General features: G+C 34.3%; 1 protein-coding gene across 1 annotated transcript in view; it reads right to left on the reverse strand.

The window, feature by feature from the left end:
• LOC308691322 (scavenger receptor cysteine-rich domain-containing group B protein) overlaps window positions 1-15,068 on the reverse strand; it is a gene marked incomplete at its 3' end in the record, with an annotated part of 33,596 nt that extends 18,528 nt beyond the window's left edge. Inside the window, exons 1-7 of the mRNA XM_081366397.1 lie at window positions 15,029-15,068; window positions 14,798-14,907; window positions 11,522-11,644; window positions 7,774-7,818; window positions 5,510-5,548; window positions 3,236-3,538; window positions 799-864 (exon numbers count right to left, since the gene is read on the reverse strand). Of these exons, the coding sequence (XP_081222523.1) occupies window positions 799-864; window positions 3,236-3,538; window positions 5,510-5,548; window positions 7,774-7,818; window positions 11,522-11,639 (571 nt within the window). The 5' untranslated portion in view covers window positions 11,640-11,644; window positions 14,798-14,907; window positions 15,029-15,068. The remainder of the gene's footprint in view (window positions 1-798; window positions 865-3,235; window positions 3,539-5,509; window positions 5,549-7,773; window positions 7,819-11,521; window positions 11,645-14,797; window positions 14,908-15,028) is intronic.
• Between the last annotated feature and the right edge of the window lie 3,426 nt (window positions 15,069-18,494).

Raw genomic sequence — 18,494 nt, forward strand, 5'->3', positions numbered from 1 at the left:
CAGCAGAACTCATATCTTTATATGTTATTTTTTAATGTTATTTAAAGTACATCATGATAAAAACTTTGCTTGTTACATATACGTGTATATAAATGTTTTTTTTAGCTGTAAATAAATTATAAATGTTGGCTAGATTATGTTCAGTACCTGTCTAGCGATGTACACTTATGCTGAAATATAATTCAATTATTATAATCGCAAATAATCGCATCCAAAATAAAAGTTTGTGTTTACATAATATATGTGTGTGTACTGTATATAATTATTTTGTATATATAAACACACACACATGCATGTATATGTTTAATATTTGCATGTATATACTGTATATATATCTATACATAATTTATATTATATATAAATATTGTATATATTAATAACACATTTTTCTTAAATATATACATGCATGTGTGTGTATTTATATATACAAAATAATTACACATTAATCGCAATTAATCATTGGCCAGCACTAAATTAAATAATACATCTATCGTGTGTCATGTATAGTGAGTTGGCTCACGTGATTTATGTTTCACGCTTGAGAACGTCCGTAGTGAGCACGGATGCACCCTAGTTTTCGCAGTGCATTATGGGACTTTTAGGGAGTGAGCGTGTCAGTGCACTGGAAGGATTCTGTGATTGACAACTCACTGAACTAGGGAGCAGATTGAGAGTCTCTCTCTCTCTAAAACATCCCATCCTGATTAATCCAATGATACAGATTAGTTTGAGAGGATGTTTAAATAAAACTTCAAGCTGATATCCTCATGTAAGAGTTCAAATAAACTGTTAACTTACTTATACCAGAGACCAGACGGGACGGGGTTGTTGGCTCCAGGCCTCGAGATTCCACCACATTATTGCCTGTGAGAAACAAACAATACATAATAACTCGTCAATCATAATTAATTATCACCACATATTAGTACCAAACATGCCAGAAGTTCTCCAGTTTAGTGCAGGCGTTTAAATAATGCATGCAAATGTGTCTTAAAACAGATCCACTTAATTTCTCCTTAATGTGACTTTCATCAGCAGTGAGTGACAGAGTTCATGGACGCTTGTGGAATAATGCCACTTTTTATCTCACAATTCTTACTTTTTTTTCCACAATTGCGACTTCAATTGTGGAAAAAACAATTCAGACCTTAGTGCAAGTTTATATATTTCGCAATTGCAAGTTGTAAACTCAGAATTGCAGGTTTACATATTGCAGTTCAGACTTTTTTCTCAGAATTGCAATTTTACTTTTAATTACTTTTTTTTTTCTCTAAGAATTTTTTGTTGTTGTAATAAACTGAGATTTGCAGCTTTACATATTGCAGTTCAGACTCTTTTTTGTTGTTGTTGTTGTTGTTGTTGTTGTAATAAACTCAGAATTGCAGGTTTACATTGCAAGAAAAAACTGTGATGATGTAAACTCACAACTGCAAGAAATAAAGGATTGTGCGATGAAAAGTCACAATTACTTTTTTATTTTTTTTTATTCCATGGCGAAAACAAGCTTCCATAAGAACACGTGCTATGTTTAGAAATAAAAGTAGAAGTAAAAATAAGTGGATGGAAACTATTTTTATGGACTGGTTTTATGGTGTTTTGTTTTTTTTGGAGCCTGATATGCATTCATCATGTGAAAAAAAGCGATGTGCTATTTCTTCTAAATCTCCTTTTGTTTCGCACAGAAGAAAGAAAGTTGTACAGGTTTGAAATGACATAAAATTTAATTAAATTATAACCACATTTTTTATTAATAGATGAACTATTATTTTAAGTAATAATACGACAATGCGAGATCCGCTTTGTATGGAAGCTTGTTTCCTCCACAGAATAAAAATAAATAAAAATGTTAATTGCGACTTTCTATCTCACAATTCTGCCGACTCCACGTACCTTTACAGGTGACGGCCACGTCTTCATAGTCACAATTACTTTTTTTATTTTTTTATTTTTTACTGTAAAGCTTTACTTCTTTCATTTTTTTTTTTTTATCATTTATTTATAAACTTTTTCAAAGCATTAACAGAAAGTTTCATACAATTTAAGTTATAGCGTTCCCCCCTTTATAACCATTTCCTGCAAAATAATTACCGATACATTACATTAAGGTTAAGACAATAATAATACCAATAGTAACAATTTAAATAAAAATTGAATAAATAAAAAAATAAAAAAATTATATATATAATAACAATAAGAAATATATTATATATATATATATATATATATACACACACAATATATCAATACAATATATATATATATATATATATATATATATATATATATATATATATATATATATATATATATATATATATACACACAAATACATAGCCAATAATACAATTTCCTGACATTTTCGTGGTCTGTACACAATTATAAAACAAAACTCCAATTGGTGATTAATATTTAACATTGATCAATAAGTGGGAGAGTCTTCATCTTCTCAAAATATGTTATCATGGGTCACCAAGTCTTATAAAGATTTTGAAAAGATCCTTTCATTAAATATTTAATTTTCTCTAATTTTAAGTATGATACTAGATCACATAACCATACTCAGGCTTTAGGCGGGCTTGTTGACTTCCACTCCAATAATATTCTTCTTCTCGCTAATAAGGTGGCAAAAGCAAAACCTTTTTTTACTTTGTTTGTCAGTGATACTCCGTGTTCGGGTACTCCAAAAATAGCAACTTCAACACTGGGTTTTATTTTTTTTTTTTTTAAATTTTTTACTTTTTTTTATTCCAAGGGGAAAACAAGCTGTCATGTTCTCTTGCGTTCGGATGCTGTTGTTTGTGAACACACTCGTGTGAGACGCTTCTGGAGGGAATTAAACCCAATCATTCTGATGACAGACTTTGACTAACCAACATCTGAGATGCTGCGATGCGATTGGTCCGCTGGTTAGTCCAGTTATCCAATCACAGCCTCGGCTGAAGCAAAGTCACGTCAGTTTCTCATTGAGCATTAAGGGATTTATTCGGCAAATGTGTTTCCATATAAAAATATGTGGATGGAAACACAGCTAATGTTGACAATATTGAATAATTTCTTGATACCTCTACAGGTGACGGATAGTGGTAGCGGTTATGGATAGATGAACTATTATTTTTAGTAATAATGCGACAATGCGAGATCAGCTTTGTATGGAAGTTTGTTTCCGCCACAGAATAAAAAAAATAAAAAAGTTCATTTCGACTTTTTATCTCACAATTGTGCCGACTCCACGTACCTTTACAGGTGACGGCCACGTCTTCATAGTGGTAGCAGTTATGGACGCCCCATCCCTGATTCCCACACTGACTCAGGTCCATCTCTCCCCCTTTACAGTCCACGTTATCCAGCAGGATTGGCCCGGATCCCTGACCGAACCTGGAGCTGCTCCCCACGGCCACGGCCACTCCGCAGTCCAGCTGTCGGCACACCACGTTGGAGTCCACCATGTCCCAGTCGTCGTCACACACCGTCCCCCACGAGCCGTTGTGGAGAACCTCCACTCGACCCTCACACTGGTTCCTGCCGTTCACCAGTCGCACTGGAGGGAGAACACACGTTTCTAAAGACGTCTCTTCTGCTAGAACCAAAGCTGTATTTATTTGATCTAAAATACAGTCAAAATGTGAAATAATATTACAATTTAAAATATCTGTTCTCTATGTGAATATACAGTAAAGTGTAATTTATTCCTGTGATCAAAGCTGAATGTTCAGCATCATTACTCCAGTCTTCAGTGTCACATGATCCTTCAGAAATCATTCTAATATGATGATTTGATGCTCAAGAAACATTTATTTTTTCAGAATTCTTTGATGAACAGAATGTAAATTTGGAATCTTTTGTAGCATTATAAATGTTGTTAGTGTCACTTTTAATCAATTGAATGCATCCTTGTTGGATAAAAGTATTAATTTATTTTCTTTTTTCTTTTCTCTTTAAACTTTTTCCTGGTAGTTTATCATGGGTTACACAAAAAATGTAAGCAGCACAACTGTTTTCAACATTAATAATCTGAAATGTCGAGCAGCAAATCATATTAAAACGATTTCTGAAGGATCGTGTGAGAGGTTTATTTGTGTTTTTATGGTTGTCTTTATGTGTTTTAGATATTGTACAGCTCTTTGTTCAATGGTCAGTTCTGTAAAAGTGCTTAATAAATAAAATAAACGAAACATTTCACATTTTTACTGTATTTTTTTTATCAAATAAATGCAGCCTTGACGAGCAGAAGAAACTTAACAAATAATATACAAACAAATAATAGACTTCAGGAAATAATTTGGCACCGAGTATTAATAGAAATACTGTGTTCTTTTTACATGTGTTTTATTCTCTGTGAACTGTGGCAGTAACATGGTACTGAATGATGAACTTATACCATTGATATGTGACCCTGGATCACGTCACCAGTCTCGAGTCGCACGGGTTTATCTGTGGCAATCGCCAACAATACATTGTATGGGTCAAAATTATCCATTTTTCTTTTATGTCAAAAATCATTAGGATATTCAGTAAAGACCATGTTCCATGAAGATATTTAGTAAATTGCCTACTGTAAATATATCAAACATGTATTTGTGTGAGTGAATGCTGCACAATCGCCAACATAAATGAACAACTTTAAAGGAGATTTTCTCAATGTTTCGATTTTTTTTCACCCTCAGATTCCAGATTTACAATAGTTGTATCTCGACCAAATATTGTCCCATCCTAACAAACCACACATCAATGGAAATCTTATTTATCCAGCTTTTATTTGGTGTGTAAATCTCAATTTAACATTTTTTTTTTTTTTACCAATGTGACTGGTTTTGTGGTCCAGGGTCACATATGTATTATATGTCCATTAAATGGTATTACCATGGTATCATGTCCAAAAACGACACTCGTGAATATAAAGGTTCTTTATTGGCGTTGAAGGTTCCATGAAGAATCTTTAGTGTCTGTAGAATCTTTCCATTCGTTTCTTTAAAGTGCAGAAGGGTTCTTTAGATTTTCAAAATGTTCTTAACAAGAACTGAAAGGTTCATTTAAAATGCTTTGAAAAGCCCTTTTTGGAACCTTTATTTGTAATGAGTGTACATGTCCAAAAATATGATGTTACCAAAGGATTATATCCGAAAAAAATGTAGTGTCCAGTTGAAGGTCATAAGTCTAGTGCGCATGAAATCTACTCTGGCTTCTGAATAAGTCGAGCTCAAATATAATGATATAATGAACCCAGTAAGAATGTTCCTAATCCCCTTCAACTTAAGGCACAATAATAAGTCTAAATATGACATATGACTCCAAAAAGAAAGAGAGAGAGAGAGGACGTGGCATAGCGGTGGAGAAGGGGATTGTGTAAACTGAGCAAGAGGAAGTGACCCGTCTTTTTTTCTTGTCCCTTTGGAGGAAATTATGATCCGTTTTCTCTCGGACGGGCGACGGCAAACTTGCCTTTTCTTTAAAGGGTGTGTTCTTGTTTAAGGACAGAAAGGGTGAGAAAGTGAATTGCGAAGACGCTCACCGTCAGACTGTGTTGTCACTGGGGCATTTGTAGTATTGGCTGTGGGAGAAAAAAAACAGGAGAGAAAGTCAGAGAGAGAGAGAGAGAGAGAGAGAGAAAACAACGATTGTGGTGAAATGATTTGTTGAAAGGAGGTTCTTGGCCCTCCGCAGCTACAGCCCTCTATATCTACTACATCTATTTTCCTGTAATCTTAGACTCGGTGAAACAGGAAGACTGTGAATTCTGTTCAGGCTGTGATTCAGACAGACAGAAATATGTGGCATGGCTCAATAATAATAATGCAAGATCAGATATTCAGATATTCAGATATTCAGATGTGCGCTGTGAGTCTGATTCAGCTGACGAGCCAGTGGATATTGAATCTCTTCAATAAATAAAAAAAATCAATAATTCTACTTATGTTTTCTTGCAAATTGTCTGCTTTAGACTTGCGAGACGCATTAATGAGCCTCTTGAGAGACGTTTTCTGAAAAGTTATGTATGGAATATATATAAATAGTGTTATTATCTCATATATTAACTAATGAGGCCTTATTGTAAAGTGTTATCAAGTTTTCTTTGAAATCCTAAATTATACATTTTCTATATTTATATATACAGTTGTTATAACGTGTTTTACCCCCCCCCCCCCCACACACACACACACACTTTCAATTCTTTTACTTCAATGAAAGGTTAGATTTTTGCCAGTTTTTTAATGAGAGATCAAAAGGATAAACAATGCAGATTTATTTTTACAGCCATCTTTGATCATATTTACCAGGGGTGCCAATAACTCTGACCACAACTGTGTACAGGTATATACTGTATATATTGAAAATCATAATATATCAATAACATCAATAATATATGCATAGTTTTTTCATATCTTTAATGTTTTAAGCTTGAGATACATATATGATGTCAATGTCAATGATATATATATATATATATATATATATATATATATCAATATTAAACATAAACATTTTTTTTAACATTAGATAAAGATAAAAGTTAAGCATATATAAAAACAATAATAAAATAATGTTTTAATCTTTTTTTATATATGCTTAACTATAAAAGATTAAACTATAATAAAAAGTGACATTGAAGAGTTTTATATATATTTGTCTGTTATATTAAATTGTAATAATATTAGAAAGTATTTTATTTATTTATTTATTTATTTTTATCAAATAAATGCAGCCTTGGTGGACTTAAGAGTATTCTTTCAAAAACTTAAAAAAAAATTTTACAGACCCCAAATTATACTGTATATATGTGTGTCTGTATATATATATATATATATATATATATATATATATATATATATATCATATATATATATATATATATATCATATATGAATATATGAATTAGGCATATATTTGACATATTCACACATTAGAGTACAATATTTCTAGATGACTAATCAAATGTATTGTTGGTCTTAAAGTGTATTTATATATAGTTCCAATTGAAATATATTTATAACTCAACATTTTATGACATTTGACATGTTGGCTAGACTTGGGTGTGTTTGTTGAGAAAGCTCTGGTGTTTTCTCTTCGCTCCACACACACACACACACACACACACACACACACACACACACACACACACACACACACACACACACACACACACCCACACACACCCACACACCCACACACACACACACACACACACACACACACACACACCCACACACACACACACCCACACACACACACACACACACACACACACACACACACACACACACACACACACACACACACACACACACACACACACACACACACACACACACACACACACCCCGGTCTCTAGCAGTTGATGTTTTGTTTGTCCTCTGTTTTGCAGCTGTATTGAGACAGCTAATGCCAGCGCCTACACAAACTATTGTATTGAACTGTGAATCGATGGTGTAGGATTTCATTACTCACAAAGACTTCTTCTTCTTCTCTGCTTATTAATACGTATGTCACTGAAACATCAGTCGCTCTGAATATAACCCTTCAGGCACTTTATGTTCGTTCACACATACTGCACTTCTGAAGCGTTAGCATTCATATAAAACATGGTGACAAATAGATTTTTAGAATGTACGTTTTCAAACTGTTTCAAATGTTCTAAGTTGTTCTAATGTTGCTACATTATTGCAATGTTTTTAGAATGTTGCTATGTGGTCGTTAGGGTGTTGCGACTGACATCATTAAGGTTGCTTATGAAAAGTCATAAACAAATATAAATGTTCAGTTTCTAATGATACTTACTGGAAACTGATCTTCGTTCGAGTTTGAGTTTGAGATTGAGATCTCCTGCACACAGAAGAGATCAAAACAATTAAACATAAACCAGACATCGTCATCATTAAGTAACTTAAATATGCAATTCTCAATCAGAAGAAATAATATTATAACCCTTGGTCACACTTTAGATTAGGGTCCAATTCTCACAATAATTGCCTCAATAAACACTGCTTATTAATAGTTAATAAGGGCGTTGTTAAGGTTAGGTATTGTAGGATTAAGGGATGTAGAATATGATCATGCAGAATAAGGCATTAATATACTAATAAACAGACAATATCCTAGTAAGATACATGATAATAAGCAGCTATTAATAGTGAGAATTGGACCCTAAACTAAAGTGTTACTATAACTATTTTTTTGAAGTTCTCTTATAGACAACAGTCAGTCTGTGACACACTACACACATTATCTCACGTCTTTGTTCGTGTTTGCGTCACTGCCGATCATTTGTACGACTGATGGGAAAGCACTGATCTGCTGGGAGTTCAGGTGTGTCATGTAGAGGAAACCACCTTTACATACACATCTTCTCAGGTGTCCATGTCCTCATTACACCTTTAGTTCATCTGTCTTTTCAAAAGTTTGTGTTGAACTAACAATGAGAAAGTAGTGTTGTGTTCCACCAGGATCCATTAAGCCTGTACCGTAAAAACTAATTTGTTCCGTTTACATAATTCAATTGTGCAAACTCGATGCCTTAATTTAATTAAGCATAACTTAATTGCATCAAGTTCTTCTTACGTAATCCATTTAAGTTTTGTCCACTTAATTCTATCTGTGATCTGAGGAAGTGTACTCCCAGAGTGCATTGCGGCATGAATAAATTAATTGCTTTGTTTTACTATTTTTGGCTTTATTTTACCATTACAATGTTATTTGCCATCGTTATTGGGGTTATACTGACATAAAATTGTAATGGTCTAATTAATTAAATTAATAATAAAAATAAAAACTTGTTACCATTGTTGTGGTTTGCATGCTGAATGTTGAAGTCTGTGTGTGACTTACAAAAATGCAAGATATGTCACAAATATAGAGGGATTATATCAACCCAGTTAAAAGATTATGCCTTAAGTGTTAGCAATAAAATGTTAAAAGATCATTATTATACATGAAATATAGTTATGTTATATATCATTAATACATTCATTCAAAGCATGGAAATAATTTAAGTATAAATATATATAATATTTACTTCACTTCCTTTGAAATCAAATAACTGTGATTTCATGTTGTATTACTGCATCAATTGGAAGAGAATTACAATGATATTAATGAAGTGCAAGTGCCCAACCAAAGGGAACACTAATCACAATAATGGTGAGTAATTTTAGAAAATCAACATGAATTTATGAAGTCAACTTATGTGACGTTCTCCCAAAATGTTTAGTTGTATTGACAATAACATTAAAGATGAATGGAAAATGAGCTAATGCAACTAAGACTACAGAAGTGGAAGAAATTAGTGAAAAGTCTATTAAGAATTGCCCCGCCTCAAAAACCATTTGCCCCGCCTGTTTATTTTTTTCTTTTTTTATTTTTTGCTTTGGCAAAATGGTACTCAAACCAGTCAAGTAATGTTCACTTGGGTTTCCTGAGTAACGAAGGCAAACAGTACAGATTACTAAATTGTTTTAAGTAAGTTCAACAAATTATTGGACATTAAGTAAAGTTAACTAAAAAGTCTTAGTAAGAACAACTGTTAGATTGCTGTTGTCTTTGATTTTGATTATTGTTCCCATAAAGCAGATGTTTAAAGACAGTGATTTAATACTTGATGGCATGATTTATGGTTAAAACCAGGGTTATTATACAGTAGTTAACTTTATGTTGTTGTTGTTGTTGTTGTTGTTGTTGTTGTTGTTGTTGTTGTTGTTGTTGTTTTAAAAAAAAATTAATAAAGTAACAAGACACCTGATGTGAGTTTCCATTAATGTTAGTAGCACAAATGATCTTGACTGAATTATGCATCAAAGTTTAGTAATGCAAATATGTAGTTTCTCAGTTTGAGCTCATAAAACCTGCATGCATTATTATATTATATTATATTATATTATATTATATTATATTATATTATATTATATTATATTATATTATATTATATTATATTATATTATATTATATTATATTATATTATGTGGTTTACTGCTGGATTCAAAACAAATTGCCCCCAAAGTTGATCTAGAGCCTTTATTATATGATTAGCAAAATGCTAATATATATCATACACTACTTGTCTAAAGTTTGGAATAAATCAGATTTTTTAAAGTTTCTTATGTGCTCAACAAATAATGTTGTGAAATATCACAATATTACGATTTCAAACAGTGGTTTTCTGTTTGAATATATAGTATATAAGTGTAATTTATATCCTGTGATCAAAGCTGAATTTTCAGCATCATTACTCCAGTCTTCAGTGTCACATGATCCTTCAGAAATCACTCTAATATGATGATTTGATACTCAAGAAACATTTCTGATTATTATCAATGTTGAAAACAGTTTATATCTTTGAGAAAATCATGATACATTTTTCCAGGATTCATTTATGACTAGGAAGTTCAATGAACAGCATTTATTTGAAATAAATAATAAATGACTTTACTTTCACTTTCGATATGATTAAAGGATTAGTTCACTTTCAAAAAATTTTTTTTGCTAATAATTTACTCACCCTGATGTCATCCGAGATATCCATGTCTTTCTTTCTTCAGTCGAAAAGAAATTAAGGTTTTTGAGGAAAACATTCCAGGATTTTTCTACACAGAATGGACTTCAATGGCAACCAACTATTCCAATGTTCAAAGAAGGTTCAAATGTCCGTCTCAGTGCAGCTTCAAAGTCTCAACACAATCCCAGCCGAGAAATAACGGTCTTATCATTTTCTAAAACACAATTTATATATATATATACTTTTTAACCACAAATGCCCGTCTTGTACCATCTCTGAGATGCGCCACGCATTACGTCATTACGTTGGAAAGGTCACGCGTCACGTCATCTGTCTAAGTTATTTGTCTGTGTTCTCCGGTTCAGAAAGGTCGGGAAGGGCGAAAAACTCCATCTCATTTTCTCCTCCAACTTCAAAATCGTCCGACATCTTTGTTTTAATTTATTATTATTTTTTTGGTTTTCGTGACCTTTCCAATGTGATGACGTAATACGTGGCGCATCTCTTTTTATATACTTAAAAAATATATATATATAAATTGTTTTTTAGAAAATGACGATCGTTTCGCTAGATTAGACCGTTATTTCTCGACAGGGATCGTGTCGAGACTTTGACGCTGCATTGAGACGGACATTTGAACCTTCTTTGAACATTGGTATAGTTGGTTGCCATTAAAGTCCATTCTGTGTCAAAAAATCCTGGAATGTTTTCCTCAAAAACCTTAATTTCTTTTCGACTGAAGAAAGAAAGACATGGATATCTCGGATGACATCGGGGTGAGTAAATTATCAGCAAAACACTTTTTGAAAGTGAACTAATCCTTTAAGATCTGTCTTTGCTGAATATATGTAGGCCTATACATACAATATTTTTTGATCCCAAACTTTTTAATGGTAGTGTATCACAGTTTCCACATGGTTTCGATCAAATAAATGCAGCCTTGGTGAGCATAATAGACTCAAAATGAAAAAGTCTTAATTATTAATAACTTTTGTCTAATAGTGTACATATCTACATATCTAAAAGCTTCTCACTCACTGTGTGGACGAATGATGGAGACGGCGATCAGAAACACTGAAGCCAGCAGGCCGGAGAGGATCCAGACGGCAGATTTACAACATCTGAGCTCACAGTGTGACACTCGCTGACCTTTCATGGCACCTGCAGAACACACACACACACACACACACCTTCAGTGAGGCCCTTCAGTCCCTGTCTGTCGTTTACTGTCGCTTATTCTCGACACCAGACGCGAGGTTATTACAGTAACTGGTCCACTACTGAATCTGCTCGTCCGTGATTGGACAGATTCTCCTCATAGTATGTTATGTAAAAAACACACCACCACAACAACAAATGTGGAGCCTGCAGGCCACAGGCACTTCTGGACACACACACACTCACACACACACACACTGACACGAGAGCAGACCGATCGCTCTGTGCCTTGTGCTTGCTGGTTGGTTTGTGTGGTATGTTCCAGAGATTTATAATAAAAACATTGATTATATGTTAACGAGTTATACATTTTAGTGTTTTAGTGATTATGTTTAGTGTTTTATGTTTTCAGATTAATTTACACGTGCCAGCTCCAAGTTTTTGAACCATATGGCCGGACTGCCATATACTGTACATGTACAAACACACACACACACACAGGCACACACACACACCGTTGCTGTCGGGCGGAAACCTGTATCTCCATATATTGTCATTTTGATTTTATTTTTTCATAAATCATTACTACCCTTTACATCTTTCTGTGGGTTTTGCTAATAGCTAACCACTGAAAAGTATTAAAAATAGCTTGTGACTAAATCTCGCAACTCAAACTGTCAGTCAACAGTAGCTGATATTACAAAAGATTAACTTTGCATTTATTCAAATAAATAATAATACATTAAGTAAGTGTTTGAAGGGCTGAAATGTTTAACGTCACTCATCCGGTTTCCTCACATGTTTAAAGTACATTTAACCATAGCTGGATTTACAGTGTATTATCCTTTTTTTTTTTAGTTTTTCCTAAAACCCTCCTGACCTTACCCTGGAATGCGTGTAACTGGTGGGATAGGGCTCAGGATCTGGGATCTGGGGGAGAATATGATATTCCGCGGGGAAGATAGTGAACATTCCGGGCCTCGGTGCACAAAAAGACATTTCTGCTGTCTGTGGTCGCCATCGCCAGCAGTTAAACGCTCCTTCCGGAGAATCTGTCACTGGGACTGTCCTGAACCTCGGGCTGGGGCGCCGGGGGGGCGAGAGGGGGGAGGAGGGGGGCAGGAGGGCTGAAGGAAAGGCTGGTTTGCCCTGGTACCGCGCGAAGACTTCAGATGACGCAAACTCTCAATCAACATGCACCAATGCTACCTTTTTCTAAATGTCATAATCATTTGTGACCCTGGATCACGTCACCAGTCTCGAGTCGCACGGGTATATCTGTGGCAATAGCCAGCAAAACATTGCAAGGGTAAAAATTATCCATTTTTCTTTTATGCCAAAATCATTAGGATATTAAGTTTATATCATGTTCCATGAAGATATTTAGTAAATTTCCTACCGTAAATATAGGCCTATAAAAATATCTATATTTTTGTGAGTGAATGCAGCACAATCAAGAACATAAATGAACAACTTTAAAGATTTTCTCAATCTCGGCCAAATATTATCTTATATTAACAAACCATAGCTACATCAATGGAAAGCTTATTTATTCAGCTTTCAGATGATGTATATATCTCAATTTCACACAGAAATTACCCTTATGACTGGTTTTGTGGTCCAGGGTCACACAGGGTCAAGTATTCATTACTTCAATGAGCTCATTGTTTCTGCATTAAAATGATTACATTGTTTAAATTAATACCTTTTTCGCTAGAACTGCGATTTTGTATTTGTATATTTCTGAAATGCATAACTTAGACAGTTCCCTCTGATAACAGATCACTGTAACAGCTCTAAATGATTGCTAGATTGTTTCCATGGTGATATTTAAAGACTACTTGCCAGTCTGAGTCAAAACATCCCCTTATCTCTATAATGTTCTGATCCAGAGATATCCCTCGTGCCCTTTTTCAATGGAAGTTTTATGGGGGGGTGGTTGCTAGGGTCCTGTAACTGGTTGCTAGGGTGTGGCGAGGAAGTTGAAATGTCCCCATTTATAGATACAATGATCTGTCCAATGTTAATGGGATTTTTCGCCCGCTGTACAAACATCATACACAATCTCTTATAATAGTCTGTAATAGTCAAAGCTGTGTTGTCCTCAAGACACATGATTTGACACCTCGTTCATGGGTCTACGGCAAATGGTGCTAGACGATTTCTCAATTTCATTTAGAATATATCATATAAAACAAAACAAAAATTAAGAAAAAGGACAAAAATGCAACAAAATTACTAAAACTTGTACTAAAATGAAAACGAAAACAGGCCATATAAAAATAAAAACCCATTCAAAATATCAGTATTATTATCTAAAATAGCCATAAATGGATGCTCAGAGGAAATTTGTATTGTAAGAGATCTCATTTGTTGTTTTCTCTTCCACAGGTGCCTAAAAAACAACCATAAACCTGCACGAGCCAGAGGCAAACAGCAACAGAGAGAAGCATGTCACCCACCGAGAGACACTTTAACCTCCCTTTCACACAGCTCTGCTCTGCTTGCTTTAGAAGAGCTGAACCCCTGTCGTCCAGAAAGCTCACTGTGCGGCCAATTACAACATTAACCAACGCAAACGCTGCGAGCCTGCAGACAAAATGGTGCGGTTGTGAGGGCCTGAAAATTAATCTAGTCACCAATATTATGTTTTTCAATACTCCATTCATGGCTGGATGCAGCATGGGTCCACGAGGGAATAATGTTGCCTTTTGTGTCGCCTGTGTTTCCCCTCCCTCTCCTTCTCACACTGACAGATCCCAGGCGCTCGCGAAAATACCCCCTTAAAGTCCCAGATTAACCGGGAGAGACTTCAAAATTCAGTTTCAGTGCAATTTTGCCTTTTTAAATTTCTGATGGTTAAAATAAGATGTGATATTTTTCCCCCTCTAAATATCAAAACACAAAAATGCAACAGGTGAGCCTTAAAGTCTAAATAATCAATTAAAAGAGCATGCATTTGCGGAATAATAATAAATAGCAATTAAAAACTAGTTCCAGAATTGTAGCAGAAAATTAGCAAAAATATATGCTATTTTTTAAATATAATTATATTTTATTTTGCATAAAGCATCTAAAAAAACAAAAAAAAAAAACACATTTCCTGTAAAATGACTTTAAATGACGCCCTATAATGAGAATTATACATAAACATACCTTTGATGGAAAGTAGCAAAATTATTATTATTTTTTTCAGCCAAAAGCAACAGTCCACAGTGAATTCAGATGTAGCTCACAGGACACTTCTTCAGCTCTCTCTGAGTTAGCTGGGGAAAGAAAAAAGTGCATCCGGCTGAAGAGCAACGCACTCTTTCATCTCTCTCACCTTGTGAGTCTATACGTGCCAGGCTGCTCTAGAACCTATTATGTAAAAAAAGAAAAAGGTACCCCAGCATTGTATGTTAATGCCCTGACACCTCGTCCCGGCCTGGCTCATGAATGAAGAGGAAACGGGAGGAGGGAAGAAGACAGTAAAGCCCAGCCCTTCACAGCATCTCTGGTTTCAGGTTGCGCTCACAAAAGGTGCGGTTTGGATCATCCAAAAACAGTAACATGAGTGTGTGTGTGTGTGTGTATTACCTCTGTCCTTCACATTTTTTCCACATTTAACCAGCATTTTTTAATAATCTTTATTAACAGGCCATCAGCCTAAAGCAGAGCCCGCTGGATCAATAGTGTTCGAGTTCAATCGCTTTGATGGTGTTGAAGTTTGGACAGCTTCCATAATCATTATCGCCATTGCCTTTGACACTCTGTGATTTCAATCTATTCCCTTCGTGCTATAATTCACCAAGTAATACTGGGTTTGACAACTTAGTTGCTGTTAAAATTATGTTCAGTGTTATTTGAATTTTTTTTAAATCTATAGTGAGCGTCCTACACATTTAAAGATGCTCTGGACACAAATGTCTGAATGCAAATGCAAAATCTAAGGTGGCTTCTTATGCATCCTTTGTGGAGAGGGCTGTCCCATAATGCAATGTGCCAAGCTCAATGGGGGAAACGCTTTAAAGGGGTGGTATAATGCCTTTTTCACAAGATCTAAAATAAGTCTCTGATGTCCCCAGAGTGTGTGTGTGAAGTTTTAGCTCAAAATACCCCACAGATATTTTTATATAGCATGTTAAAATTGTCACTTTTTGAGGGTGAGCAAAAACGCACAGTTTTGTGTCTGTCCATTTAAATGCAAATGAGCTGCTGCTCCCGGCGCAGGGGGCGGAGCTTCAAGAGCTTGTGTCCTTTTACCTCACACACACATGCACTGAACATTTCAAAAACTTTTAGTCTTTTATGTTCAAACCGGAGTCAGTCAATGATAGAGAGACTCGAGAAGAAGTGACAACATGTAGAAGCAACAGGACATTTCTGAATGGTTAGTTGATGAATTTATGAAGCTTATGTGTAGTTATCTTCTAGTCATTGATTGGCATATTCTGTCTTGATAATCTATAATCGTGTTCAGGGGGCGGGGTTTATGTAAATTCTAGGGTTGGTGATGTCACTAACCCGGGAGGAATGTGGTGTAGTCTCTACCAGCCGTTTGTTGTAGTCCTTAAAAAGCGATTTCTTTAAAAGCAAATATCTTCCTTTGCTTTGAACTTTGAGCGTTGTAACTTTGCAGATGTTGTTTATGATCAAACAGCAACATTACACACTAACTAAAGTTAGACAAGTGAAATCATATTCAACCACCCCTTTAAAGATGTTGCTATAAGCAAAATACATACTGTTTTTAAATATTTAAAGGGGCTATATCTAAGAATTTTAATGTATTAATCACTTTTTTATTGCCGATGTGTGAACAGAACCTAACGAAACAAAACTTAAAAACGAGACTTCCTCGCTTGTCTCTGAAAGCCTGTCGACTGATTTTTATGTTTAGGACTCGGGAATTTTTGTCAGGAAAATCGCAGATAGACCGAGAGCCTCTCTTCTGTTCGCTGACACATGAAACTAATGCTTATACAATGTTCAGGATAATGCTGAAAGAGCCGTTCTGGACTGTAATGTCAATGTGTCGTGTGAAGAAAAGAGATTCATTCAAACTACAGTCTCGCATAGTCAGATCTATATAGTCTATAGTCTCAAATATACTTTATAATCAAACTATCATAACAGTGTGATATTAATGAGCTCATCTGTCGAGAACATCTCCACATCTCTATGATCAGACGCTTTCTGAACTGATGTTTCTCATTTCTGTGTGTTTATTGTGTTATTGAGAGGAAAGAGCAGCACATATTCACATATTCATCTACACGTCGCTCTCAGCAGTGGACGGCGTTGGGATATTCGTTAACAGTAAATCACTGCTAAGGTATTTCCAACTTCTAAGCGGAGACTTGAATCACGCTCAGTCTCTTGTGCGTTACGTGATCTCGAGTGCGAAGCTGCTGCAGTTTCACTTCACGGCCACTGGAGTCGCTATTAACAAGAGTTTCTCAATTCTACATAGAGCACCTTTAAAAATCAATGTTTATATTGAGTAATTGAAATTGAAATTAATTCGATTCTAGACTGAATTTATATATAACAATACCAAAGTGTATTGAGATCAAATATTTAAGCAAAAGAAGTATTCATTTTAAATGTAAATAATCAATATTTAAATGTACTAATTTACATTAAATATTACACTGATTTTGTGTAATTCAACACCAAAGTGCATTGAGGTCAAATATTTATACAAAAGAAAAATATGAATTGATTTTAAATACTTTATGTACTTATATTTAAAATTAATGTTTAAATTGACTTATTTAAATTGAATCCAATTCTATATTAAATTGATTTTATGTAATTCAATACCAAAGTATATAAAATATTTTTAGAATCTGTTTAAAATAATGTATTTTTATGCCTGATAGAGTATCCGATAATATAATTTGAGGACAGTGAGGAATAAGGAAAAAATAAGTGTGGTGGTTTATTAATTTATTGCAGTTGAACGTCCAGACTTACATATCATACTTGATATTTACAGCGGAGTCTCTTTCATCAGGATAATCTGCTCGATTTGGGACGATGCCTGAAGAAAAGAGTAGTGCAAACGGGCCTTTAAGGATCATTTTCTCTCATTAGGCCTATACTTTCCAGGAGAAACTATTGAAATACGAAATCTCATGCTAATTTTTCCTTCCTAACAGCCACAAGGATACAAAAATATAGCTATAAAGTTTTAATAATCCACACCACTATACCAGTAATGGCACAGAGGAACGAAATCGTTGGAATCACTTTTTAATATTTGTTGCCACAAAGTTGTTTCAAGCTGCAATGCATGCTGGGAACTTGCACAACATTTTTCAGCGTAAAATTCTTTGCCTCAGTTTGGAAAGTTGTGAAAAAACACATTATATTTGCCTTCTGATGCATGCAGGTGATCCAGTCAGATGATTCAGTCGAATTTTATTTCTGAGCAGCAGACAATCAAACTACTAAATGAAGAGTAAAATTAATTCTTCCATAATCAGGATTAAAAGTTTAATAAATAAACATAAATGAACAGTTAAAATCACTTCTAATATTTCTAAGTAAAATATAATTCAAACACTCTGAGTATAATATTCTTGCCTAAAGATAAGTAAAGTGGTTGAGAGATCTCTCTCTAATAAAAAAAGCATTAAACATACATTTCAAATGATAATAATGGTAATCACATCAAAATGATAATAATGATTTCTAAAAATATGATGATTACATTTGATTAAATTATATTTAAGATCTAAATGATTAAATGATAAAACATAAGCAAGAAATATTTGTATTTTATTTTTCTGATTAATCAGCTTCTAAATAACTTCTTGTAGTATTCTTGTTCAGTTCACACTAAAAAATCTTTGTTAAAGCTACT

This window comes from Scardinius erythrophthalmus (genome assembly GCF_964197995.2).
Source record: "Scardinius erythrophthalmus genome assembly, chromosome: 5".
NCBI classification, from domain to species: Eukaryota; Metazoa; Chordata; class Actinopteri; order Cypriniformes; family Leuciscidae; genus Scardinius; species Scardinius erythrophthalmus.